At 48.8% G+C, this 26,634-nt stretch overlaps 10 protein-coding genes across 10 annotated transcripts; 4 read left to right on the forward strand and 6 right to left on the reverse strand.

Annotated features, from left to right (window-relative positions):
• Nucleotides 1-1,608: 1,608 nt before the first annotated feature.
• On the reverse strand, nucleotides 1,609-1,925 carry VTN00DRAFT_943 (uncharacterized protein; the record flags this gene model as incomplete). Its single annotated transcript, XM_069436389.1, has 2 exons — nucleotides 1,609-1,785; nucleotides 1,839-1,925. The coding sequence occupies 2 exons, from the start codon at nucleotides 1,923-1,925 to the stop codon at nucleotides 1,609-1,611; spliced, it is 264 nt and encodes an 87-aa protein (XP_069291650.1).
• Nucleotides 1,926-1,986: 61 nt separating this feature from the next.
• Nucleotides 1,987-2,960, reverse strand: VTN00DRAFT_944 (uncharacterized protein; the record flags this gene model as incomplete). Its single annotated transcript, XM_069436400.1, has 5 exons — nucleotides 1,987-2,181; nucleotides 2,267-2,494; nucleotides 2,546-2,593; nucleotides 2,653-2,776; nucleotides 2,950-2,960. The coding sequence occupies 5 exons, from the start codon at nucleotides 2,958-2,960 to the stop codon at nucleotides 1,987-1,989; spliced, it is 606 nt and encodes a 201-aa protein (XP_069291651.1).
• A 797-nt stretch (nucleotides 2,961-3,757) lies between these two features.
• VTN00DRAFT_945 (uncharacterized protein) lies at nucleotides 3,758-7,357 on the reverse strand (the record flags this gene model as incomplete). The annotated part of the gene is made up of 12 exons (XM_069436411.1): nucleotides 3,758-4,352; nucleotides 4,409-4,621; nucleotides 4,676-5,115; nucleotides 5,169-5,239; nucleotides 5,295-5,505; nucleotides 5,563-5,588; nucleotides 5,644-5,760; nucleotides 5,813-5,930; nucleotides 6,016-6,237; nucleotides 6,299-6,723; nucleotides 6,795-6,964; nucleotides 7,062-7,357. 12 exons carry the CDS (start codon nucleotides 7,355-7,357, stop codon nucleotides 3,758-3,760), a joined length of 2,904 nt encoding a protein of 967 aa, XP_069291652.1.
• Nucleotides 7,358-7,569: 212 nt separating this feature from the next.
• VTN00DRAFT_946 (uncharacterized protein) lies at nucleotides 7,570-9,122 on the forward strand (the record flags this gene model as incomplete). Its single annotated transcript, XM_069436422.1, has 3 exons — nucleotides 7,570-7,799; nucleotides 7,907-8,242; nucleotides 8,303-9,122. The coding sequence occupies 3 exons, from the start codon at nucleotides 7,570-7,572 to the stop codon at nucleotides 9,120-9,122; spliced, it is 1,386 nt and encodes a 461-aa protein (XP_069291653.1).
• Nucleotides 9,123-9,689: 567 nt separating this feature from the next.
• VTN00DRAFT_947 (uncharacterized protein) lies at nucleotides 9,690-10,446 on the forward strand (the record flags this gene model as incomplete). Its single annotated transcript, XM_069436433.1, has 2 exons — nucleotides 9,690-9,967; nucleotides 10,068-10,446. The coding sequence occupies 2 exons, from the start codon at nucleotides 9,690-9,692 to the stop codon at nucleotides 10,444-10,446; spliced, it is 657 nt and encodes a 218-aa protein (XP_069291654.1).
• A 914-nt stretch (nucleotides 10,447-11,360) lies between these two features.
• On the reverse strand, nucleotides 11,361-14,223 carry VTN00DRAFT_948 (uncharacterized protein; the record flags this gene model as incomplete). The annotated part of the gene is made up of 8 exons (XM_069436444.1): nucleotides 11,361-11,577; nucleotides 11,634-11,724; nucleotides 11,778-12,057; nucleotides 12,111-12,449; nucleotides 12,510-12,737; nucleotides 12,791-13,942; nucleotides 13,994-14,104; nucleotides 14,200-14,223. The coding sequence occupies 8 exons, from the start codon at nucleotides 14,221-14,223 to the stop codon at nucleotides 11,361-11,363; spliced, it is 2,442 nt and encodes an 813-aa protein (XP_069291655.1).
• A 983-nt stretch (nucleotides 14,224-15,206) lies between these two features.
• On the reverse strand, nucleotides 15,207-19,004 carry VTN00DRAFT_949 (uncharacterized protein; the record flags this gene model as incomplete). The annotated part of the gene is made up of 10 exons (XM_069436455.1): nucleotides 15,207-16,546; nucleotides 16,593-16,676; nucleotides 16,734-16,859; nucleotides 16,906-17,359; nucleotides 17,410-17,521; nucleotides 17,711-17,814; nucleotides 17,878-18,050; nucleotides 18,137-18,208; nucleotides 18,588-18,717; nucleotides 18,777-19,004. 10 exons carry the CDS (start codon nucleotides 19,002-19,004, stop codon nucleotides 15,207-15,209), a joined length of 2,823 nt encoding a protein of 940 aa, XP_069291656.1.
• Nucleotides 19,005-19,256: 252 nt separating this feature from the next.
• On the forward strand, nucleotides 19,257-20,868 carry VTN00DRAFT_950 (uncharacterized protein; the record flags this gene model as incomplete). The annotated part of the gene is made up of 2 exons (XM_069436467.1): nucleotides 19,257-19,556; nucleotides 19,612-20,868. The coding sequence occupies 2 exons, from the start codon at nucleotides 19,257-19,259 to the stop codon at nucleotides 20,866-20,868; spliced, it is 1,557 nt and encodes a 518-aa protein (XP_069291657.1).
• Nucleotides 20,869-21,847: 979 nt separating this feature from the next.
• Nucleotides 21,848-24,400, forward strand: VTN00DRAFT_951 (uncharacterized protein; the record flags this gene model as incomplete). Its single annotated transcript, XM_069436478.1, has 7 exons — nucleotides 21,848-21,962; nucleotides 22,032-22,055; nucleotides 22,108-22,159; nucleotides 22,213-22,227; nucleotides 22,281-22,303; nucleotides 22,357-24,238; nucleotides 24,298-24,400. The coding sequence occupies 7 exons, from the start codon at nucleotides 21,848-21,850 to the stop codon at nucleotides 24,398-24,400; spliced, it is 2,214 nt and encodes a 737-aa protein (XP_069291658.1).
• A 691-nt stretch (nucleotides 24,401-25,091) lies between these two features.
• On the reverse strand, nucleotides 25,092-26,464 carry VTN00DRAFT_952 (uncharacterized protein; the record flags this gene model as incomplete). Its single annotated transcript, XM_069436489.1, has 4 exons — nucleotides 25,092-25,585; nucleotides 25,658-25,964; nucleotides 26,023-26,240; nucleotides 26,308-26,464. The coding sequence occupies 4 exons, from the start codon at nucleotides 26,462-26,464 to the stop codon at nucleotides 25,092-25,094; spliced, it is 1,176 nt and encodes a 391-aa protein (XP_069291659.1).
• Nucleotides 26,465-26,634: the final 170 nt, after the last annotated feature.

The raw sequence follows: 26,634 nt of genomic DNA on the forward strand, positions 1-26,634 counted from the left end.
TCGGCTTGGGGTGTTGGCAGATCTGAGAACTGGGGATGCACCATATGACGTTTTGCCGAATCTTCTGCCTCGGTTGACCCTCGGGCTCCCCTTCGCTGGCCCAGTCTCCACATGTGCAGAACTGAATATCCGAATCTGTTTCCACAGCACATTCCGAGCATGTTTTCGGATGAACAATCAAAAGGATAGAGGTCAATAATATTGGAAATATAATGTCAGCAGATCTAATCTCGTCAGCCTTAGTGACGTTGATGTTTCGGATACGGGACGCCGGCACCCATAGCTGTTTTAATGATCCAGATTCAGATTCCTGGCAGTTGAACCGTAGTTGTGTCTTTAGAAAGCCGAGGCTGGGCCGTTGCTTTTGCTAGACTTAGAATAAGCTGGTCCGTTGTGTTTAGGGCTATTTCTGATTAACCATTTTAAGAGTTCCTAGTCCAGCAATGATGGACGTCTGTGGACACCCAAAAATTCAGGGTGTTCTTTCATTGCCCGAGTGCTGACACGTGAATTTTTCCAATGTCTTTTCAATATGTATATCTCGCAAGACTTCGTCCAGTACATATCTAGCCTGAACAGCTACAGGTCTCCGATGGAAGCTTTATGCTACTGATATTTTTATCCTCTTGCGGCCCAATTGGAATCCTTCCCTGTTTTCTGTCTTAGAGGCTCTAGGCAGCTCACCTAATAATCAACACACAGACCAGTAACAATCTGATGTTTGAGGGATAAAAAAATTGAAATGACTTGTAAGCAATATAATGTTGCTATATACAGCTGGATTGACTGCTGGCAACTTTGGTATAAATTTAACTGATATAATGTCCTCTTCGCTGTAAATTCGTAGTTCCCTGTCTGTATAACAGAGATCAATTCATCTCAAAAAAGGGATCCCGTATGGGAAGTGGACGGCGGGACCATCCACCTGCTTATCTCAAGGAATGGGTGTTCCCATATCAGATTACAACCCCACACAATTTCAGAGAAGACAGCAGACATTGATCTGTTAAACTTAGACATGAAAATGAATAGATCAAAATTAACATATTCATTGAACCTTTCCTGAAAATGGGATGCCTGCTTTTTTTTTGAATCACCTCTACTTTTGGACAACAAGACGTTGACAATAGAGAAAAAGAAAAGATAAGACACAAAGATCTTATGTCAGTCAGACTCTTCTATAGGAACAAGGCAACTGTCTTAGCTTCTGCCGTTCAGTTTTGGGGAAGCCGTAGGAGATGACAAACATGAAAAGCTTGGTCAATGCAGTACTGGTTAGAAGAAGCACTGCTGATCTACTATAAGGGTGAGCTAATCATCAAGATCACTTCACGGCTGAGTTTTAACGCCTTACGTAATTATGTGACGACATTTGCCACCCAGTTAGGGCAGAGGCATACAGCTAGAAAAAAAAGAGCTGACAGGTACAACGAGCTTCGGGTCTACGAAAAGTTATCTAAATATCGGAACAATTCTCTACGGGAATAGAACCTGCGAAGAGTTGGGTTTCCAGTTAGTGTAGAAATAATAAGGCTCAGATTGTTCTTGATGTTTGATTGTGTTCTTGCCATTAACCCATGTTCGACAAAAATACGCAACGAATCCAACCTAGGAAGGTGACCTGATGGTGATATGAGAGATAAAAAGGGCGGCGTGGGGGATAAATGAGCAGCACAAGCGGCGTAGAGTAAATAGAAGACGAAAGAAGGGGGGAAACCACAGACCATCTAAAGCACAGGAAAGAGATAAAGGGAAAAGAAAAGGTAAGCAGGCGGCAATCTCAAACTAAGGGGAAACGGTCGTGCAGGTGCTCTTCGTCAGATTCATCTGGGCCATACTGAAATTCGATGCAGGAAGGTTAAGAAATCTTTCTGACGAGCCTGTTCACCACCAATTACACAAAGTACCGCTCGGAAAAGCTTCATTCATGATGCAAACTTCACGCCAAATGGGAGCATAGCACAGCATACACAAATATCGTTTCGTCTAGCAGCAGCCTCCGGCAGAACCGGACTGGACTCCCTGGCCCTGACCGACCTGCACTGTGGGCTTGTTGTTGACCGTGGCTGTGCCCATCCGCTCTTTAATCTGTCTTGCCATGGTCAAGAAGGCTTGCTCGACGTTGGAGGCGTTTTTAGCGGACGTCTCAAGGAACGGGATCCCAAGGCTATCAGCGAATTCCTGGAAGACATCATATCAGCAACCGTCCACATCAAAACCACAATTCCCAGGCCTATATAAAGTGGGAATACGAATAATGACGGACCTTAGCCACGGTATACTCCACAACTTTCTTGTCCTCCATATCACTCTTGTTGCCGACAAGGAGCTTGTTGACCCCTTCGGTGGCGTAGCGGTCAATTTCCTGCAACCATTGCTTGACGTTGTTGAACGAGTCCATGTCTGTCACATCGTAAACGACACAGATGCCATGGGCACCGCGATAGTAGGAAGAAGTGATTGTTCGGAATCGTTCCTGGCCTGCGGTATCCCACTACAACCCAGTTTAGTTACGGGAAACAAGCTAGGTAATCGACGTACGTACAATCTGGAGTTTCACAGTTTTGCCATCAAGCTCGATGGTCCGGATTTTCTGATGAACAGAGTCAGTTGGGAGTTTCACCGCTTCTAGTAAGGCGGATGATGACATACGAAGTCAACACCGATGGTAGAGATGTAGCTTTCCGTGTATGTATCGTCCGCAAAACGAAGCAACAGGCAAGATTTTCCGACACCGGAATCTCCGATGAGGAGGAGCTTGAACAGATAGTCGTATCTGGAACACCCGTTAGCACATCGACGCAGGCGGCCTCAAGCCGTGGGATGTCCACTCCAAGCAACGAGAGGCGAGAAGGTACTCTGATGATGACAGCGAGTTAGTAGGATGAACATCCGTTGAGAGTAAGATGCCTGAACCGTTCAGCAACTGTCCACGACAGCACTTACCACTCGGGATTCATGGTGATCTGAGATCCGCTTAGGAAGCACTCGAGTGTAAAAAGGACAGGAAAAGAGCCACAAGAACAAGAGGCGAGCGGTCGTCTGATGTGGATGTGAGTTGAAGCTGGTTGTATGCTCGGACGTTTGGGGGCGGCCTGATCGAAGGTGCTGGTTGCGTTGCTGAGTGCAGGAGAGCAGGCGGGCACGGCGTGCAAGTCCTAGGAGTCTAGGTAGGGTTGGGCTGTGCCTAGAGTAAGTGGACTTGGGCGGACTACGGAGTGGACTGCGTGCAAGTTTCAACTGCTCGCCGCCGTTCCCCAGAGCTAGAACCCGATTTGGTTTAGGCGCGCCCTGGCAGGTGAATCGAAGATGCGACCTCAGGTCCAGAGCTCAGGTGTTTGCAGAGTGTACTAGTACAGTGCGACTTGCCTACAGAGTACTACCTACTAAACAGAACGGAGAATAGTAAGTCTGTGCCTGTGATCCTGTGTATCCAGAGCAGCTCCAGGCGTCCTAGCAGGTCCTTCAAGTCTTCAGCTATGACCGTCGATCAGCATCTGACGTACGACGGACAGGTACTGGTCTACGGTGTTCGATGCAGACCACATACGAGCCTGCTTCTTTCAAGTGATCCATGGATCGACCTCACCGCCAGCCCACAGAGAAGGCAGGTCACGGTTGAGAACGCGTTTAGATGAAATTCCTGATGGAATGCGTAGTAGGCGCTTTTTATATTACTATATATCTGCGGTTGACCGCATCCTCAGATTTCATCGCTCACAAGGCGGACATGGTGTGGCAAGGCAGCGACAGCTCCTTACGCATAGCCATGCGCCTGTAGCCACTCTAGTACCAACTTTTCATCCCTTTCCTTGTACCGTGCGTTAGTCCGGATGCAATCCGACACAATAACCAGCGCACGATCGTAGGCACTTGTGTCTTTGTCCTTAAAAAAGGCTGAGATGTCCTCCCCGATCGCATGGTCTGCAAACTTGGACAGACCCATCCGCACAAATCGCTCAAAGACAACATTGTTCGCTGATAACCGGTTCTCAACCGATTTCCAGTTGTTCTTCATATACTCCCATAACAAATGCCGCATCTTTGAGTTGGCCGCGAGGGAAACTGCGCCGTTGTGGACGTCCTGGATAGCCACTTTATCTGAAAAGACAAAGTCCAGGTAATCTCTTACGAGTTCCGGATCCTTGGTGCGCCCGAGTGATGCCAGACAGATTTCCTTACCGTCCACAGTGTCGGTCTTGAGGTATTCATCCTTGACCGCATCATACTCCTTGCGCCCACCCTCCGAAATGTTGATACTGAAAATCGCCGATCGAAGGTTGGGGTGAATGGTATTCCTGTCCTTACCAGACGACCATAGTTCGAAGCGTCGTTTTGCCTCCGTGATAATACTATAATCGATAAGTTAAATAAGGCTTATGTCTGTGCCTTTGCGGTATAATCTTACCCGTCATGGCCTGCATTTCCCGCCATTGCAATCAGAAGCTTCCGAAGCTGTCCGGTAAGATAGTCCTCATCTGGTTTAAATTCCCAGCCAAGCTTCTCGACGGCGGGAGATACAAGCTTCACTGTAAAATTCTTCAACCCTGCAGCTGCAGACTCATTTTGGGAGAACACTGATCGTAAGTTTGCAATAGATGACGAAAGCTGTGTCCATACTCTGTAATTCACGTCAGACTAGACATAACACTGAATGAATCCGTTGCAAACTTACAGATAGTTCTCCTCTTCCTTGAAGCCTTCGAGCAAGGCCAGCAGAGCGGCAGTGGTACCTTCACCAGATACTGCAAGGGCGGCAGCGTCTCCTACCAAGCCAATCTTATCTTCGGTGCTCAAAAGCTCAAGGCATTTGCCGAGCTTCGCTAGACGAGCCGGGGGATAGTTCGTCCTGTAGAAACCAGACTGGTCCTTGTTGATCTTGTAGAAGTCTGGGTTAATGTCTCGGATGACATCAGACTTAGAAACGAGAGCGCGAGGACTCTCAGTTGCTAGGTTGGGACCTGATTTGATACCAAGCGGAACCCACCAGACCGTCTCATCCTCTTCTGGCCTCACGTCGCCAGTGGAAAGGAATCTGGACTGACGAATACCGATCTGGACGGACTCTTCAGCAACAGTAACTACCGGGAAACCAATCTTGCGAATCCATGGGTCCTGCACAGCTTTAGTAAGAGGCGTTAGACGAGTTTACAATATCTTTAGCTCACCATAAAGCTGTTCACGTCCTGGTTCGAGGCTCTGCTAAGAGCAGACCAGAGGTCATTGGTAGTTGCGTTGCCTGTTATAATAATAGTAAATAAAAGGCCACTTTCACTTTGTGCGTGACTTCTTACCGTAAGAATGAGCCTTAAGATAATCAGACACTCCTCGAAGGAATGTTTCTTGTCCAAGATGGCTGCTAAGCATTCGGATCACCGAACTTCCTTTGAGATAGCTGATATGATCAAAAATCTGATCGACTTCAAGAGCGTTCCTCACAGGCACTTCAATAGGATGAGATGCTCGCAACGAGTCAAGTGAGAATGCTTGTTGGACACCTTCTGCCTGCATAACTGTCAGAGTTTTATTCCCAGAGGTATTCAGAGTTAGGGGAATGCATACAACAAATTGCGACCATACGTCCCATTCTGCCAAGAAAGATTAGTCAAATTATGAACCTGTGAGTCTAAAAAGAAGTCCTACCTGGATAAAAGTGATCCACAGCAAGCCAACCGACCCAGGTCGCGAATCCTTCATTAAGCCAAAGCTCATTCCACCAATCCATCGTCACCAAGTTGCCGAACCATTGATGGGCCAGCTCTGAATAGCGTCAGACGGACTAAAAAATCTCTAAAGAAGTTGCAAAACATACCATGGGCCACAACATAAGCAATGCGATTCTTGTACCGGGCGTCTGATTTGCCCTCGTCAAACAAAACCGCGGTGGTACGATATGTCACGAGACCCCAGTTTTCCATTGCTCCCATAGCCTATTTGTAAAGTATTAGTGGCTGTGGGTGGATGAATAGAGATAAGCGCCATAATGGCCACTCCATAATCACATCAATTACTTACAAATTCGTGAACGGCCAGAAGATCGGCTTTGGGAAGAGGATAGTCAATCCCGAACACTTCCGAGAAATAGTCGACAGTGCGATGAGCGCATTCTAAGGCAAATCGAGCTTGGTTCTTGAGACCTCTTGTTGTGTAGACACGGACGGGTATACTGGCTCCATTGTACTTGCGTTGGGTCATGGCCTCAACGTACTCGAAGTCGCCAATTGCCCACGCCAGAAGCTAAAGGTTAGTTCCACCATTAGCTTTGGACAGAACAAATAATGGGATTGGAGATCCTGACATAGGTGCTCATGATCGGTGTCCTCTCGAAAGAGACGAACTTAAGTCCAGGATTGCTTCCATCGCGTTCCGACTTCACGGGCATATTGCTGAGAGCAGTCTGTCCTTTGGGTACCTCAATTTCAAAGTCAAACGTCGCTTTCAGATTCGGTTCGTCGAAACATGGGAAGGCTCTCCGGGCGTCACAGGACTCGAACTGCGTGCTCAGCATGTAGCAGAACTCGCCTTCTTTCGGAGTGTCCGCAGACGGTGCCACGGCGGGCTTGTACTTGGAACGGTAGAAGCCTGCCATGGCATTGTTCATCGTTCCGACAAAATTAATCTCCAGCACAATATCAGAAGGGACAATCTCGTTGGAAAAGTTGAAGGTAACCCGTTCCGACTTCTTGTCGTAGAATATATCGGATGCCTTCGCCAATAGATTCCCTGGAGTTAGAGGTCAGCGATATTCGTCTTTTGGAAAGTAGCATTTCCTGATGCTATCCTCAGTTGCATACCATTTTTCGTAGTTATAATAGCGCTTTGCACATCTATCTCCTTGGAATTGAGCACGATCTCCTTGGTAGGCCGGATAATTTTGGTGTCTATCTTCACGGCGCCTTTGTAACTCCAGGAGCCACCGAGCTCCAGGTCGAAAAGGGACACATCGTAATGAATGGGTTTTGCCCTATCAATTGATCAGAACTCTGGAAGAAGCGCAAATATGGCCAGACATGAACTTATTCACTAGATAGACAGATAGCAGGGTGGAGGGTAGGACTTACACATCAGGCAAAATATCTCTATCTTTCGTACCCATTGCACGAACTTCTGCTGAACAGTGCCTTACAATAGATATCGGAATTCCAATCTTAACGGGGCAAAATGAGGTTGCAGGGGAGCGTGAGCCAAAGACAGAGGCGGAGGTGTAGGAAGCGAAGGAGCGGGGAAGGCGACGGAGAGCAGCTGGCGGGACCGTTGGTTGGACTGCGGTATGACAACGAGCAACATCAGCGCTCAAGCCACCGACGCCCTTGAGGGACGCGATGCGACGACATCTCCATGCCCGAGATCCCCACATCTGCTGCGACTCTTGTGGTTGGCTCCTCCACGAGACCGGCGGACTCGGTGCTTGCTCTCTGAAGCTTCAACGAAATCGTTGAAAAGAGTGAGCTCCGTCGGAGCTTGGACCGCGCTTCGCAGGCCCCGACAGCCCCAGTTCGCCTAGGCCTAAAAAAGAACCTCGAACTATCAAACCACTGCCATATTCCATCCCCTCAAGCTGAAACCATTATGGCTGATTCTGATGAAGAGTACATCGGGGAAGTTACAGATGAGGAAGACGAAATCGATGCCCATCAGGTCTCGCGCGGGACTGTTTCCGGACCACGCTCGAGAAGGAAAAGACAGCGAGGGGGTGCAGAATGGGAGGTCTCGAGGACTTGGGAGACTCTGGTGGAAAGTGCAGATGGCACAATTAGCTCGACTGTCGAAGGGTTGCTAGAGGCTGGAAAAAGAAAAAGGTGAGCTTGCTGAGCGTTATCCAAAATAAGTGATTCGAAAGTAGAGAACAGGAGCTCTTTTAACCTGAGGACGACGAACATGGCACTGAACTAGAATTCCTTAATAGGTTACTTAGAGATACGACTCCGCTACAACGCGGTATCATTCGACATCTGATATTGATTTTGGATCTTTCACAGTCCATGTCGGAGAAAGATCTCCGACCTACACGCTACCTTCTCACGCTTCGATACGCGCAGGAGTTTGTGGTTGAATTCTTTGAACAGAATCCCATCTCCCAACTTGGTGTCCTAGGAATGAGGGATGGTCTGGCTATGAGGATCAGTGATATGAGTGGGAATCCAACGGAGCACATAAGCGCTATAGAGACATTGAGGGCACAAGATCCCAAGGGCCTCCCGAGCCTTCAGAATGGACTCGAGATGGCCCGTGGTGCTCTATTGTAAGTTCACCTGCAACTTTATGGTCCTCTTGCTATAGGTACTAATGTGTAAACCGACAGCCACACTCCTAGTCATGGCACTCGTGAAGTTCTCATCGTTTTTGGGGCACTCCTTTCTTCTGACCCGGGAGACATTCACCAAACTATAACTGCCCTTGTGAATGATAAAATCCGTGTTGGAATTGTCGGACTCGCAGCCCAGGTTTCCATTTGCCGCGAACTCTGCGCAAAAACTAATGGTGGTGATGACACTGTGTATGGGGTCGCCCTTAATGAGCAACATTTCCGTGAACTGATGATGGATGTGACAACACCACCTGTTACATATTCCCAGAAACAGTCGGTCAGCTCCCTTCTGATGATGGGATTTCCATCACGTACGGTCGAACCTTTCCCTTCTCTTTGCGCTTGTCACTCCAAACCTTCCTGCGGAGGATATCTGTGTTCGCGATGCAGCAGCAAGGTCTGCGGTCTACCTGCAGAATGTCCAGCATGTGGTCTCACACTCATTCTCTCAACTCATCTGGCCCGCTCCTACCATCATCTATTTCCTCTTATTAACTGGGTGGAAGTGCCATGGAAGCGCGCTTCAAAAAGCTCTAACTGCTTCGCGTGCGGTATATCGTTCCCTCCTGTGCCCCCTGAAGAGCAATGGCAAGCCACAGAAGGCCATGCAAAAGGAATGAGCATAAGTAGTCGCTATGAATGCACAGTGTGTGGAAACCACTTCTGTATTGACTGTGATCTTTTCGCACATGAGGTTGTCCACAATTGTCCTGGGTGCCAAAGCGGACATATCCATTCCAAGCAAACTCGGAAGGCGTCTGTACCTGGGAAGATTAGCGGCAACACAGATACAGATGCAATGGACACAACCTAGTATGTAATAAAGCGGTTTTTATGTTGCCAGGGTACCGGTAATGTTATTCAAGTTCGCTATCATAATGGGGAAGGATTGGATTTTTTTGGGCTTTTTTAGCGAGAGTTAGATGCACAATAAGTACAAAGCGTCGTGTGATATGGGGTGCAGAAAGTAGGCTTCTTGTTCTCCTATATGCTTTCAGACTTGGATATCTAGATGCAGTGAATCGGATAGGTTCCTTTAACAAATGCCAAACTATGTGTCCACTGTAGCATACTAATTTTAATAATAGCAAGCGTCATTGGGTATCTTCAATGATGGGTCGATGAGGTCCATAGCGGGGTTAGCACTCGGAGGAAAGCTCGAAGTCGGCGACGGCTGGCAGAATAGCAAAAAGTGGCCTACGTCAGTAACATCACGAACCTGAGGGCCTCAGGAGATATTCATTGCAGTTGTGTACCCCACATTTACACGAATTTGCTCCATACTTCAAAGACAACTTTGCTCTGCGAAAGATGTCCAACCTCGACATTTAAGCAGCCAGCCCACTACATATTGCACTTCATATGAGTTGGATCAAAAACAATGGCGTCTTCCCCTACAACAACTGACCTCTCCACCCTGGATTCTGCTCCGAAAGAAGCAACATCGGCAGATAATAACAGCGTCAACAACACAACAGGCTCCCAACCATGGGAGACATCTCTTTTTGAAAGAGTAAAATCGTATCCATTTTCCACCGACACAGAATTCAGAAACGGTCTGGCGGTCATTCTTGGTCACCCCAACACTCCTGCAACGGAGGACGAAATTGACCGTGAAGATGACCTAGTGTTACAAGCAAAGTGCTTCTACTTTTCACGGTTGGTCACTGTCTTAAAATTCTCATGGATCCTTCTATGGAGATATATGTACAAAGCACATCTGTTGTTACTGATGCTGATAATTACCATTCCTTTGCAGGAAGGAAAGCCTCACCCCGCCTCTCAACTTCTCAGCCTACAAGGCTTGGTTAAACTCAACATCAGCGCCTTTGCAGTTACCACCATTATCAGATACAACCACGGCCGGCAGCCAACGGCCACAAGTGGAACCCGCGATAACATCAGCGACGGTGTCCACATCTTCGCAGCCTGTTTCTACCCCGAAGCAAGAATCAACGAAGACCTCAGAGCCAGCTTATCCCTCCTCTTTTGCGCACATAGTCGAGCTTATCACTACTGGTCAACCAATCCCTGGTATACAAGAGATTCCAGACACGGTATTGACAGGGCAGGCAACACCCAGTACGGCAGCAAGAAGACGGAAGCCATGGGAGAAAGAGGAAAAGGATGATAAATAAAAGCAATGAAAGAGGGGGTGAAATTGACAGATAATTGCAAATAGAATGTTGGAGGGATGGTTGCAGGGTCGAAGGTAGATTTTATACTTGACAATGGTCGACTAGTGGGTCGCAGGCAATGGTGATTTTCGGGTTAAGGTCGATCATTCTGATATCAGGATAGCAAAGGCGTTTAATTGAGTATTATTTGGAAGATGATAGAGCTGTCGATGTAGCTAGCACTGTACAATTCGAGAACCTTTCCATAGAAAATTGTCTCTCAATATGCTCTCCACAGTCCCACGATAGGAAACATTTTTTGAAAACCTTCTTATCGTGTCATTAACACTAAGTAATGAATTACTGTTCGCTCTAGCATACATACAAAGTTAAAGGTTGGAGTGCCTCCCCTCCCCCCCCCCCCCCACCTTCATTTTTTTGGAATAAAATAATTAAAGCAGCAGGAAACCAGTAGCAGTAGGAAACTAATAGTGACTCAACGCAACAGAGATAGACAATTCACTGTGGAGAAGACAGGAGAAACCAGGGTTCCTTTCTTGATAAACCAAAGCCCGGGTTATAGCAGCCCACGCCTACTAGGTAGTTTTAGGATATGGTCATCTTCAGAAAATATGACAATTTAAGGGAATGAAATGTGTGTAGGTCTGTTTAATGAAAGAGACTCAAAACAAAAGCATCAGACTAGGCGCTGGCCGTACGACCTCAACAAGCCAACGGAGAGATGAGGGGATAAAGGTTTTGAACCAAACACAACATCCACACATCCCAGAATCCTAGAAAAAGGGAAAATAACTCTAAATTTGAATTGAACAAGAAGCTGTTCACATTCTATGCTCGAAGGTATGTTGTCGAATTGACTCTTATTGCGAATAGTGAAGGCAGGCGTATCGCAAATTCGCGGAACAATGGTATGGTCAACGGAACGGTGGGTAGCTGGAATTCCACTGATTGCTACGGTTGAACCGACCTCCTGGTTGGCCAGTCATCTGGAAGCGGTCATCGTTGGGATTACCAAAACGGTTAACTTGGACTCCGGCTCCGGGGCCAGGACGGGTTGTATGAGACGGGTTGCAGCAAAGCATCGCCACTCGCGAACCGAACTTGGATCCACGAAGGGAGACCATATGTTTCCTATTAAGTTGCTTGTCAGAAATTATATGAATTGTATAGCGAAGGGAAACCTTTACCGAATATGAGTCGCGACTATCTCTCGCTGATGAGGGCCGGCGTTCATCAATATCCACTGGATCAGATAGTTGCCATACTGGTCACCGGCAACTGAACGTCTTTAGCGATAATAGAACATAAAAGCCAGGAAGTGTTCCACTTACTGTCGATTAGTGGCATGCGCGGCCGATCGGCACGACCAGTACAAACACGAGCAAGGTAACGGTCCAAGAACTCAGAGCCGCCAATTTTTAGACACTTTTCCACGACTTTGGAAGCGAACTGGTCCATGCTGTAGTCAGTGGCCCAGAGGAGAATGTGCTCAATTGCACGACTCTTGTCGTGAGGGGCACCATGTTCGCAGATGTGCTGAATGCACCAGTTACCGAATTGGCCGTGAGAAAGAAGATCAATCTTTGCTAAGACCTCCTCAATAGCTGGACGCTTGATCGCTGTCAGTCGTTACTATGGCAGGAGTTAAATAGAAAGGGCATTACCTTCTCTTCCTCGATACAATTTTCGAATATATTTTGGACGACTAGGCTCCCGGTTTCTCCCAAGGCAACTTCGTGCCACATTCCCCGAAGAGCTTCATTAACTTTAGCCATAATCTGCGGGGGCTCATTGCTCCAGCGTAGCTCAAAAAGCTTCTGCCAGACATGGCAGGCATACCGATGAATAACCGTCTCCGGGATCCGACGCAGCAGTTCATGAACCATCATGGCTTTGTGCTCTTCGGGAACACAGTCAAAGGCTTTCTGAATCACATGGCAGCCGAATGGATCCATGCTGAGACTCAATGTGTTCCCTCTGATAGCATTAGCAATAGCAACAACCTGCTCGGGAGTTCCGTGTTCGAAGCAACGTTGAATCAAAAAGTTCCCAAACCGATTGACCATAAGGGGATAGGCCTGGTTTACTATGGCTTCGATAATCTCGTACTTCTGTTCAGCGGTGCCCACTTTGAGTTTTTGCTGGAGGAAAATGGAGGCCTGCTGGTCATTACCGCATACGATCTTGTCCACAATGTATTTCCAGTCGCAGGAGACATTTTTGTCGAGGAGTCGGCGATAGTTAAGAGGCTCGAGCGGTGACACATACGTCTGAGTGGTGTTTGTTCCAATCTAGAAGGAATAAATATTAGTCCAGATACATGGGCTTGGGAGGTATAACATACCGAAGAGCCTGCCCAGGGGACAACACTTGTATTTGTAGAGGTGAATTCAGCCGCAGTCGGAGAGAGCGGAGTCCCAATGGGACGGGGCTGATATGGTGGAACTGGGAACATCCCGACGTGCTGGTAGGCGGCAAGTTGTTGATTTGCAGGGGGTCTAACACCAAGGTTGCTTGGAGGGCCAGCAGCGAATGTACCCCAAGGAGAATTCTGCGGAGGAAAGCAAGACCCGCCACGATTCACTTGGGTAATAGAGCGACGTGGGACAAGGCCAGGGGTCTGGAGATACGGGCTTTGTTCACCAGGATACCGTCCATCAAAGTTGTAACCGCCAGAAGAAGGGCCAGAAAGTACACGATGTGCTTGGAATGCTCCATGATTGGGATATCCAGGACTCCCAGTCTGAGCAGTCCAATTCCGGCCAGGCTCCTGGACAACAGAATTTCCAGACAAAGATGGAGAGTCACGATAGCCCTTTTCGCTGGAAGTGCTGATGCTCATTCCAAATGCGTGATGAGAGGAAGGACCCCAGAGGCCACGGGCCCTATTGTAAGCACCAGCAGACAGCGCATCGGAAATGTCAGAGCGAGCATCTTCTTGAGCAATCCATGAGTCCTGGCGTTGATTGAAAGCTCGGGTAGAGGCATTGAACGCATTTTGCAAGTTGCTAATTGTCTGTTCTGTGATCTCACGGCCACCGAAATCGACTTCGGAGGGCGGCCCAAGTGCCTGATCAAGAGTATGCTTGATGACGCGTGTCTGTGCTAATTCCTGCTCCTGAAGGGCTATCCGGGAGTTAGCAGCAAGCAATTCTTGCTTCAGGCGAAGCATTTCAGCTGCATCTACCCTGTACCCGTCCCGTTGATGGTGGTCTGCAGAGGCTGAGACTGCAAGAGACTCAGTTGCAGGAGTCAAAGGGGATGTGCCGGAAGAGTCATCGTCTTCTCCATGGGCAACTGAGGCAGTATTGCTGGAAAGGAGCTGCTTCTGCTTTTCCAACAACGCCTGCTGTTCAGAGAGCTTCGTAAGGATATCCTTCGTAACGGAGACTTTGTCTGCAGTTGACTGCGGCTTAGGAGAGAGTTTTGCAAGGATTTTTTCCATCTCCGAAGGGTGTTTCTCGACAGACGAAACGGAATGCTCCAATTTCTGCTTCTAGGATTGTAAACTAGAGGATCATTTGGGGGAATTGGGAAGCAGTCTGACCTTGTTCGACGGTGTCTCTTCATCGTCGCTGACAGGAGGCTGAATATTCCCAAGTTTCGAGGACAATAACGGATCTGTCTGGCTGCTAGAGGCATTCGAGTGTTTATGTCCCTAGATTTCACGAACGTCAGAACACAGACTATTCAGAGATACGGTAAAAACTGCACCTTATCGCCTGGTCGAAGCGCGACAGGATATCGACTTACCGATGTCTCGCGTCCTACGTGCATGGGCTGCCCTTCGACGCTGCTATCATAAATAGAGACGTGATCTGATGCCTTACAGCCAGCGGCTGGGGAACCGGTAGACGAGAGAGACATGCTGGCTACGTGGATAGTTCTTGGTCACAGTAGAAGCCTTCAAAGTGACAACAGAGCGCAAGAAGAGTGCGGAGATAGCCAAGTGAGGAACAATGGAATTTAGTAGAGATGGGCGAACGCAGCAAAAACACACAAGGGAATTCAGGCGTGTTCATATGAAATGAGAAACTTGTAAGGCAGATGGCCGTGAAATGAGTTGTTGAAGTGTAGACAAGAGCGTCTATAGAAAAGGGAGTTGAGAGATAGATCGCAGGATGTAAAAAGGAAGAGATCCAGAAGGCTAACCTTGGAAATAAATGCTGGAGTCAAACTGCAGTAAGGAACATAGAGAAGTGTGTGGGAAGGAGCGACAGATAGAAGAGATAGAGAAAGACAAGAAAGTTCGAGGAGGCAGCAGGAATCACCGAGGAGATGGACTAGACGCAGGCGCGGTGCTCGACAGAAGTTGATTGCCCTTTCCTCTGCCCAAAAGGGAAGGACCGCCAACAACTTGAACCTGTGGACATGGTCCCGTCCTGTTCGGGGGCCTCCCGGTGAAGCCATGCAGACGGAAGGTACCTACCTAACCTACCTATGTGATATCCAAGAGGCATGTGGTGCAGCATAATAAACAAAAATAGTCTGGTAGTAGAACAAACTGACCGTGATAGGACAGAGAACTCGATGGCCCTTTCAGTTGGTATACCAAACAGCAATGCAAGAGAGAATACCAGATATCTTCTAGTTATGAAGCCTCTTTCTAGTGTTCATATCAAAAGAACGCCAGAATTGTATAAGCCTAGGGCTCCACACTGTCCTTGCATGACGGATTAGGTATATAGCTCTCTGTTACACCTCCACATGCAACACTGAATTAAAAGGTGGGTACCCACCTGGAAATACCGGCAACAGCCTCAAAGAGCACGATCCCACTCGGCCTGCTTAACCCTCCCACCAACGTATGAGCTGGGTGATATTCGCCATGAATGATCAAAAAAGCCTGCCGCATATAGGCCAGCATGACCCTTCCAGCGACAGCTCTCACTCAGTACTAGGAAATCTGGTTGTCCAACACCAGTGAGTGTTGGCACCAGACGTGCAGCTTGTTCAAGTCCTTCTATATCCGAACCCCACACCACCAGCTCTAATTTCTCATCCTCCAGTGGACGCAGGAATATTGCTCCCATTGCGTGCTCGAAGTCATAGTACTTACTATATGGAGGTCGATTGACTGGCCAACCTCCGTCCGCCGTGGGATTAACGTTATTGTAGATGTATGACCTTGCAAATATCAGGCGCCCATTATCGGGGTATATTGGAAATGTGTCGTACTTTGAGGGTGGGAGTTCGTCACCTAAAGCAATAGTGATGACGTTTCCGCTTTTGGACTCGGTATTTTCAGCATGCAGCGGAAGATGTAGAGACTGGGACAAGTTGCAGTTTTCGATTATCACAGAGTCCGCTGCGAAATATTGAAGGAGATTGCGGCTGATTTGAAGTGCTACATGCTCACAACCAGAGGAGAAGACATTTATTGTAAACGGCCCGGAAGAACGCAGGATGGCATCCATTGTGCCAAGCTGACGGCCATATCTCTGACCCAGATGCCGCCAGCCATCATTGGTTGAGCTTTTCCAGCCACCAAGATCATCTTTCAGATACCATGTTCCTTCGCAGTTGGCTGCATCGACACTAAATGGTTTTTTAGCATGGTCCAAGACCAGCATAGATGGAAATTCGGTCCGATCCATTCTGGAGGAAAGGTGGAAGCGTCGTATATTTGCTGTTTCCAGATGCCAAACTCCATTTTTCACATCCCGGGTAACCTTGATGTAGCCATACAGATCCGGTGACTGTAGCTGATCGACAAAGATTCCAGCTTTGGACCCCATATCACCAGAAGAGGGGACAACAATTGAGAATGTTAAGGGTAAAAGTGGGAGCTGTGGCCGAAGGCTAATACTCTGGTTATAGAACTTTACAAGTGCCGAAGTCGTCATGATCCCCTCAAACCAATGACCTTTTCCAAGAAGCTCATTGTACCTAGACGGCAATGCAGCCCTCGTCATAAGCTCATGCATGAGGCGGGAATGGTATGCCGGAACGTTGTCATCGCCTGCTCCGTGCTGCAGCAACATAGGAATTCCTGCGAGGTTGTCCAGCAATAGCTCATGTTTGAAGCTAGATCTTGATATTTGAAGGATCGAGGAAATAAGTGGCTCCGAGTCCTGCCACATATTATAGGGTACGTAGTCTGTCAAATCAGCAACACGATCTTGCAGTCTAGAAAAGAAACATACTCTCGATGGAGGAGTAACCTGACACAGGAGCAGCTGCAATGACCTTGTCAGGATAATGTGTAGAAAGAAACCATGTTCCTTGCCCTACAGCACTCAGCATCTGTTTGAAATGACACTTCAAAGAATGTAGGCAGCTACTACCTCCATTTGAGTGGCCAGTGACGATCCAATCGTTCAGAGCTACGGGAGGCCCCTCCCAACCTATATTCTCGATCCAGAGGGTTACTGCTGCCACCGCAGCTTGCACATCAGCAGCACCCCATGTATCTATATACAAATGAGAAAAGCTTCTCCCAGACAGGTTAACACTTACGCCAATCGTCTCCACTCCAAGAAGTGACACCACTGGGGAACAATATCCATGCACATATGCCATATGCACTGTCCAGCATTCGCCGCGCTTGTTCACTATCAGCTTCGAGCCCTGCCCCGTGGAGACCTAGGATAACGGGAGGGGCTCTATGTGAGTCTGAGGATATACACTCCGTGGTATTGGGAGGGGGCCGCAGGATGGTATATGAAACTATTCCGGCAGGATGAAGGAATGTAAGTCTTTGTGCTTCCAGTATTGATTTTTCGGTTAATCTAATGCTGAATGGTTGGGTTATAAATATGCGCACATCTCCGTTAACAACTCTGTATGCGATTTCAGCTGAGAACTCCAGAGCCAACAGTTCCCGGATGATAACATTGAAAATGATTGGCCGCGTTTGAAACGGGGCCAGGTGTGATGACCCTCCTTTCATGGCGACTTCATAGTGAGCTGTCTGCGCACATCAGCCTTCTAGAGCTTCAATATAATTGTATTTCGACCCACATCAACTGATCTAATCCACAGTACTTCTACCCACTCTAACATGTCATTTCGGACGTTTATTGAGGCCAGGGAATTGCCAAGCTTTCCTTGAGTAACCTCTGATATCAAAAGGCTATTAATATCAATATATAGCCATTCACGAGATAATTTTGCTTCGATGAGAATTTCTATATTGGGCTGTCGAATTGCACCAAGTGCTCGAACGTCACGGATGAGTCGAAGATCAATAACATGCTGGCCCGAGAATAAATGCAAGACAATGGGGGCCCTCCGATATCTGTAATAGTCTCCCCCAAAATACCTTTTCCCGTCTACCCGAAGTTCAAGTAGACCGTCGGTAAAAAGAGCAACAGTCTGAGGATCAGATCCAGTGACTGTAAGACTGCCGCGTGCCCAAGCCTGGTACTGTAAAGTGAACCACCCATATATGGACTGCATAAAGGTCCAATCAATTTCTGGAAAACTCACATTTAGCCCTACGCTTCCATGGCCATTGGAATCACCCTGAACGTGGGCATTGACTATGTTCCATTTGACACGACCATTGGCAGCCAAGGCGCTGTTGAAAGCTGCATCAGGATCATAGGACAAGTTACAGAATCCACCATAGACCTCTAAAGGGTCTGCGCCCCAGGTGGCTTCTGCTTGCAATTGTGAAAGGTCAATCTACCCATCCCGGCGGACAGGCGTCCATAGAAAGATATTGTTACTGAGGGGAGGAACTAACCTCTTGTGCCGGAACGGAAAGGACCTAGAACTTGCCAGACAGTTGAAAATAGGAGACTCGGCTTCCCCTGGCCTATTGTCAGTCGGTGACTGTATTCCATGAGCGGCTCCATCTGTCTGTGATCGCAAAGCACTCCTAAAAGCCTCCATGCGGTAATGAGCACAACCACTAAGATAGGCGCCATTCCAACGTGACTTTAGGCAAGCAAGCATCAATTTCAACAGCTGGTAGTTATGAATAACAGGACAAAAACCGGTATGTTTACTGAGCGATGAAGTCCTACTCATCCTTTTATATTAAAAGTAAATGATCACTATGGGTGTGTACCTGGGTAGGTGACGTACGTTATGCTAACACGTGATTAGATGCAAACAGACGGGGAAAGCTGTCCACTACTCCGTAACCGCACCCGACCCGCCGTTGGCCTGCAGGCTTTGCTGCGGATACTTACATCTCGGGTTTTGGACGGCTAAGCCTCTCACTAAAATAACACTGACGCCGGCTGCGAGCACTCTTCCGCCTCCCCCGAAATCACAGGCCTTTGCTTGAAGGGTGTTCTCGCCACGAGAGTCCCAACCCCCCTGTTCCTGTTACGCGGTGAACCAGTGAAAACTGCCAGTTTCAAACGTTTACTGCGCACTTGTTGTTCTGTTGTCTCACGAATATAGATTGAGGGCGATTGGGCTTCACGCTTCCCTGCAGCCCATTGATTATATCGATCAATGCGTTGATACATGATTTCACTCTTTTCCATTTCCTGCCGACGTGTCCCGTTGATTTCGGGGTCTTCTCTTCGGCCCTGATGTTGAGACAATTCGTCATCGCGAGCCTCGAAACGTACTACGCACTCTCTCATCCAACCCTCCATAACTGTCCCATCGTGGTAAGAGCGTCTCCTTCAAGGCAGTTGGAGGGTCCTGCAGTTTCCGATATTTCCTATACTGTTATCACGGAACGGGTGTTTTCTGTTCAGCGGTCGCTGTCTACCAAGAGCACTGACGTGCCACAGGGTGACTGAACTTAGAACATGAGTACAACCACAGTAATCGGAGCTGGACGACACCCCTCAATGCGACAGTCAAATTGGCAACCGCCGACAAAGACCTCAAGTCCGCAATCAATGATGAGTCCAATAGACAAGTTCCCTCCCTTCAATGACGAATCATATGATGCTGCGACGGAATCAGGGGGTTCACCTTTGAATCCCACTGTCAGATATGCAGCAAATGACGTCTGGCATCCGCGAAAGGCGGGGCATATTGCCTGGGAGTATGCGAAAGGGTCGAGGGGTTCGAAACATAGACCGCGAAAGAGCATCAGCGAAGCTCTTAGCACGATAAGGACACGAAACGCCAGTGTGAGTGCCAATGCCCATGAATTGGCAGAAGCCCTGAGGGCACCCGTGTCATACAAGCTTATAGTGAGGTGTTCCATCCCTTTAATTTTCTATGGCATTGTTACTTATCTCTCCTTAGATACTCTGCCTTGTCTGGTACATGACCTCGGCTCTTACGAATACGTCGTCCAAGTCCATTCTGAACGCTTTGCCGAAACCAATTACTCTCACGATTGTCCAGTTCGCTTTTGTTTCGATATGGTGTCTGACGCTGGCGTACCTTTCGACGTTGTTTCCTGCTCTCAAGCGAGCTGTTCCAGCACTAAAGAATGGTATCCGCCATCCATCTCATGAGGTTATCACAACGGCATTGCCTCTAGCGATATTCCAGTTGGCTGGCCATATCCTAAGCTCTATGGCTACATCTAAAATCCCGGTCTCGTTAGTCCACACAATCAAGGGCCTCTCGCCTTTGTTTACGGTTCTGGCATACCGGTTCCTATTTCATATCCGGTACGCTAGGGCAACCTACCTTTCATTGATACCGTTGACCGTGGGCGTCATGCTCGCATGCTCAACGGATTTCTCTACTAATTTTTTTGGTATCCTTTGCGCATTCTGCGCCGCGCTGGTCTTCGTCTCCCAAAATATCTTCTCAAAGAAACTTTTCAATGAAGCATCCCGCGCTGAGTCGGAAATGCAGTCAGGTGGCCGGCGCAAATTAGACAAACTTAACCTGCTCTGCTATTGTTCTGGGCTGGCGTTTCTCTTGACCCTGCCGATTTGGTTTATTGGTGAGGGTTATTCCCTCATTGCAGATTTCGTTCACGATGGTGTCATCGCACTCTCGGGAAAGGAAGGGTCTTTGGATCATGGGGGGCTTCTCGTCGAGTTCATATTCAACGGCATCTTCCACTTTGCTCAGAACATATTGGCATTTGTCCTGCTGTCTATGATTTCTCCCGTTTCTTACTCGGTGGCCTCGTTGATCAAGCGAGTGTTTGTGATTGTCGTTGCGATTGTGTGGTTTGGAAGCTCCACTACGCCCATCCAAGCGTTTGGCATTGGGCTTACTTTCCTCGGCCTCTACCTCTACGATCGTAACAGCCATGATGATGTGGCGGATCAAAGGGCGAATGCGGATCACTTTCGATCTAGAGAAACGGTCCTCCCTCTGAACATTGGTACACCGAGCAAGCCATGGGATTCGAACGGCTACGCTTTTCCTCCTGTGAGAGCTGGTGACGACAACTCTTCGACGAATGATGACAGGAAGGAAGATGACGGACCTGGCCGTGGTCGACCAAGGGGCAGCAGTACTTCGCGGATGTGGCTTCCTCCTGGAACAAAGCAGGAGTCCACCTGGCAGCCTGGCGACTTGCAGTCCTCCCAGTAACCAGGGGTTCTGCTCTTGTAAAATACTTGGGATTTGCGGCGTTTAAGGGGTCAGGTATCATACATTTTTTTTTATTCTTCAGAGAATTGGCAGATGCCGCTTTCGCGCCGCGGATTTGCTACAGGAAATGATCATCTGCTTCTGGGAGGGGCCATCTGGGTGAAGGTTCACAGGGTTGAGTAAAAATACTCATGTAGATATGCATGCAGATCGCAGAGAACACCTAAATTGAAGCATGCCTCCATCAGTCCTACAACCATCGCACAACTGTTTACAATCTAAAAGTGCTAATGACTGCCCTCCCGTTGAGGACGACTAAGGATGGATATACCCAGCAGGTGAGACCGACCACTGACGGACTTTCAAATTCTGAGGACCAATGCGAAGACGAGAGAAGAAAGGACAGAAGCCATTATCCCTCTACGATATTCATAGTCCAAAAATGAGAGCAGCTCCATCAGCCAGGAACAGAAATGTAGCCACCGTCAGTAAAGAACTAAACCATCATTAGGCACAACTGTCCGGAAAGACAGCAGTGCCCTAGGTTGCTCCAGCTCGGTGCAGGAAGATTTGTTCTTGGATCATGTAGCAGAGGAGGAAGGGACTTGTCCACTAATAGAAAGATGGTTCACCCTACCACCTACAATAATCATGTCCGTGGTAATGAGTATGTGTGAAAAGAAAAGAGAAACCAAGTGTTCGGAAAAGAAAAGGATTTCTTCAGGATAAAATGATATTCCGAGAGCCCGAGCCAATCCGGCGACAGTGATTTGAGACTCCATAGGAATGGTCTTGGCGGACGGGAAACCCCAGTGCCCCGACTCCCCCCAGTCCCCGGCCCCAATTCCCCCAGCCGAAACCCCATCCGGTGGACAGCGCTCCCATCCGTGGATCTGCTCCGCCTGTCCCCCTTTCTACATTCTCAACCCCACGTCAGCTTTCTTCTATCTTATTTCCTCCTTTTGCTCTCTTCCTCATGATGCGGCCGCAATTGCTTCGATCGGCCGCCCGTGCCAGACGGGTTCCCAGGGTCAGCTACCCCAGAACCTTGGCGACAACGGCTCCACGCGCGGCAGAGGTGGAACTCACAATTGGTAGGTGAACAAGCCCCGACAACGTTCCATATTATATATGGGGTTTTTTTATTGACAAAACCTCTTTAGACGGCAAGAAGGTCTCAATAGAAGGTAGCTCCATTCTCGGGGTGGATGGATGAGCTTTTGCTCACTGTAATAACAGCTGGCTCCGCCCTTATTCAGGCTTGCGAGAAGGCCGGCGTGACAATCCCAAGGTATGAAAAACGCTACTTTCTGGGAAAATAGATCGATTCTGACGCGGTTGCAGATATTGTTATCATGAGTACATTGCCTTTACTTGAGCGGGACTGTGTATTATGCTAATAAAACTATCAGAAAGCTGTTGATCGCAGGGAATTGTGAGTCATCGAGTTTTGTTTAAGCTACATAAAGCTTCACTAACAGTGGAAAGGTCGTATGTGTCTTGTCGAAGTCGAACGGGCCCCTAAACCCGTGGCATCATGCGCCTGGCCGGTACAACCGGGGATGGTTGTCAAGACGAACTCGCCCCTGGCCCACAAAGCAAGAGAGGGTGTTATGGAGTTCCTTCTTGCAAATCATCCGCTAGACTGTCCTATTTGTGACCAAGGAGGGGAATGTGATCTGCAGGATCAGTCAATGCGATACGGTGCCGATCGTGGGCGATTCCATGAAATTGGGGGAAAGCGGGCTGTAGAGGACAAGAACATTGGGCCTCTGATAAAGACTTCGATGAATAGGTGCATTCACTGCACTCGCTGTGTCCGATTCATGAATGACATTGCCGGAGCCCCCGAGCTCGGAACTACGGGCAGAGGAAACGACATGCAAATTGGAACGTATCTGGAGAAGAATCTCGATTCCGAACTCTCCGCCAATGTCATTGATCTTTGTCCTGTTGGTGCACTCACCTCAAAGCCTTACGCCTTCCGTGCCCGTCCCTGGGAACTGAGTCACACTGAGTCCATTGATGTCCTTGACGCCTTGGGTTCAAACATTCGAGTGGACGCGAGGGGCATGGAGGTCATGCGGATATTGCCCAGGCTCAATGACGACATTAATGAAGAATGGATAAATGACAAGACTCGGTTCGCATGTGATGGATTGAAAACACAGAGACTCACGACGCCCTTGATACGTAGGGAGGGAAAGTTTGTTCCGGCGACTTGGGAGCAGGCTCTGACTGAGATTGCGTCTACGTACCATAAATTGGAACCGAAAGCCAATGAGTTCAAGGCTATAGCTGGGCATCTCGTTGAAACTGAATCACTTGTCGCCATGAAGGACCTGGCCAACAAGCTGGGATCGGACAACCTTGCTCTTGACCAGCCGGGAGGAAGCTCCCCCATCGCACATGGTATCGATGTCCGCTCTAATTATCTTTTCAACTCTAAGATCTATGGGATTGAAGAGGCTGACACGCTTCTTCTGGTGGGTACAAACCCACGTCATGAGGCTGCTGTCCTAAATGCTCGCATCCGCAAACAGTGGCTGCGCTCTGACCTCGAGATCGCACTTGTTGGTGAGCCCTTCGAGAGTACCTTCGAGTTCGAGCACCTAGGCAACGATGTCTCTGCCTTGAAAGCTGCTCTTTCCGGGCCATTCGGGAAGAAGCTCGCTGTTGCGAAGCGCCCCATGATTATTGTCGGTAGCGCCGCTGCCGAGCACCCGGATGCTAAAGCAATCTTTGAAGTGGTTGGTAGCTTCGTTGACACGCACACTTCCAACTTCAATACGCCTGAGTGGCAAGGCTACAACGTTCTTCAGCGCGCGGCGTCTCGAGCCGGCGCCTATGAAGTCGGCTTCACCACGCCATCTCCCGAAGTTGCAAAAGCGACTCCGAAGATGGTCTGGCTCCTAGGTGCTGATGAGATCAGCCAGAGCGACATCCCTAAGGATGCGTTCGTTATCTACCAGGGTCATCACGGTGACCGTGGTGCGCAGCTTGCGGATGTCGTCCTGCCAGGCGCCGCCTATACTGAGAAATCGGGCACGTACGTCAACACTGAAGGTCGTGTCCAGGTGACTCGCGCGGCTACTTCACTACCAGGAGCTGCTCGTGATGACTGGAAAATCCTGCGCGCAGTAAGCGAGTTTCTCGGTGTTCCTCTGCCGTATGATGACATTGAGGCACTCCGGGACCGCATGGAAGAGATCAGCCCTGCACTGCGCCGATATGATATTGTCGAGCCGACTTCTATGAGTTCTCTAAGCAAGGTGCAGCTGGTAGACCAGAACAAGGGTTGCAAGCCGACAGGTGCGGCATTCAAGAAGGTCATAGAGGACTTCTACTTCACCGATTCTATCTCCAGAAGGTTTGTATAGGATTTTTTTTTCTTTTGCTTCTTAAAATCCAGGCTGACCTTTGGAAAAGCTCCCCGACAATGGCGCGCTGCTCGGCGGCCAAGGCCACCGGAAACCCAGAGACGAATTTCATGGCAGCGGGTGAACTGTCTCCACATGCGGCATTTGGCTAGGCGGCTCGGTGACCGTCCAGAGCAGTTAGATGATTCGTTCCCCGTGCTTTTACCCTGTCCAGGCGTTTGCTTTGTACTAGCTCGGCTTCGATCCCTTCTGTCGTTCGAGTTACATTTAGCCTTTTTTTTGTTTCCAGAAAGTTCGTCTCTACACCTCGGCCAAACCAACTCAGAATTATCCACCAGACCAGACGCAGTGGATGTGTACATAGGAGAGTAAAGCCAATTTCAGAACGTGAATTATCAAAATAATGGTCTGCTCAAGATTATGAGTTATGTATCTCTTACATTTGTCTTCGTGAGTGCAGGGGCTTGGTTCCGTAACGATAACAAATTGAGGGGCGACAAGCCCCTCATGGGCTGCTAGTGAAGATATATTGCTTTGTTTTTTTAGAAAGGAGATCAGACGTTAAAGAAGGAATTGCATAGAGCAAACGGATTAAAGTGTCTATGGGTACTATGCCTTATGCCTAGGTAATTTACTTGAGAGCCGAGCCTACCAAAGAACAGCTGTCCAAACCATGTTCCCAACCTCGTAGTTGGTAGATAGCTAGGCACCTAACTAGGATTCCTGCCATTGTGTGAGAGCTTGTTATCCGGATTAAGTCTGTTCTGGAAGAAGGTGGCTATGCATGCAAAGATATCATTTTTATTCGAAACTGAAAATCATATTGTTCCCGAGTCTTCTAGATTACAGCTCGTCATCGTCAGTCTCCCCTGCTGTCTCTTCCGCATCTTCTGCAAGCTGAGCGGGCTTCTGATTCTCTTCAGTGGCAATGAGCTTTGTATGACTCTTCGCCGCAGTTTTTCTCTTGAAGGGAAGCTCCCTCCGTGGAGGAGGGCTGGGTGGCTTCGCCGTGACCGGACGGCCAGGCACCTTTCCTGCTTCCTCCCCTTCCTTTTTGCTGATCTTGACAACGCCTCTGGGTGGCGGACTGAGCTCCTCGTCCGTCGCAGTCTCTTCCTCATTCTCCAGCGGCTGGGGCGTCGAGTGTCTTCCCTCATCCGTCGCCTCATCCTGCTCTGAAAGGTGTTGGTCCCGCGCTTCGTCAATTTCCATCTTCTCAAAACCATAGTCACTCTCTGAATCATCGTCATGGGCCTGTGTCGCTTTTCGTTTCGAAAGCCGACTGGCCTCAGCACGTCTATATCTGCTCCCTGAGGCAGAAGTCTTGACATCGGACACTGGATTGGACCCTATGTGTTAGCAAAGTCTCTCTATGAATCTAACCTCCACATAGCAGGGTCAGCTTCAACCTTTGGTACGGTCCACCTTAGCCGAAGCCAGTAGGCGCTGCTGATTGCGGATCTTAAGCTTCTTCTCGTTCAGCAGCTGCACGAATCTAGAGATCAACTGGTCCTCATGCTGGCTCTTGGCCTGGGTAAGCTTTTCCAGCTGTACATTGAGTTTGTTGATCGTGTCCTCAGCAACGCGGTAGCGTTCTGTCAAGGAGTGAATCTGTTGCTCCAGAGCATCTGCCCTGGCAACACTAATACCGGTCCAGTCAAAGAGCTGAATGGCCTGTTCATCATCCTGCCTGAGTGTGATGGAGCCGAGCCTTTGCTGCAAAAAAAAATTCGTGAGACAGGATACGCTGTTGGTGCATCCGGGAAGGGCATACTGTGATAGTATCAATCCTCTTCCTTAGGGCGATAACCATCTCCTTGTCCTCGTCCGCAGGGCCTTGAATACTGGCGGTGACTTCCACACCAGAGCTCCAGCTGGCATGGCTGGTGGAGGGCGAGTCCTGTCCGAGAACATGAGATAAAATCTGGGCCCACTCTTCCTCGCTACCCCTATAGTTCTTTGCTCGGAGATTCTCCAGGCGCGACTGTCTCACTGCGATGACACCATCAGCGGAGTTGACCGATGAGGTAACAGAGCACTGAAACATAAAGCGGCGCACCTGAGCCGACGTAAGGACTTTCCCCCTCAGTAGCTATGAGCTTCAGGTCCAACGCGGCAGAGCCGGTGGGCAAGACATGGACGAGCACGTACGCGGCGGGGTCGTCAGACCTGGGTACGCGCAGGATGCGAGGCAGGTGGCACGGGCGGGAAGACATAATAATGGTGATATATCAGTTATAACAGAGACTGATGCCGGTCGATAGGACAGGACAGCTGGCATGGAATAGCGCAGCTTGGCTTTATACAGCAAAAGCTGATCTGATACCTACTGATATCAGGTATCAGGCACCAAGCTCCAGTACCATCGCGACGGCGGATGCCTGCT

Source organism: Thermoascus crustaceus (genome assembly GCF_041956765.1).
Source record: "Thermoascus crustaceus strain CBS 181.67 unplaced genomic scaffold VTN00scaffold_1, whole genome shotgun sequence".
In the NCBI taxonomy this organism is placed as follows: Eukaryota; Fungi; Ascomycota; class Eurotiomycetes; order Eurotiales; family Thermoascaceae; genus Thermoascus; species Thermoascus crustaceus.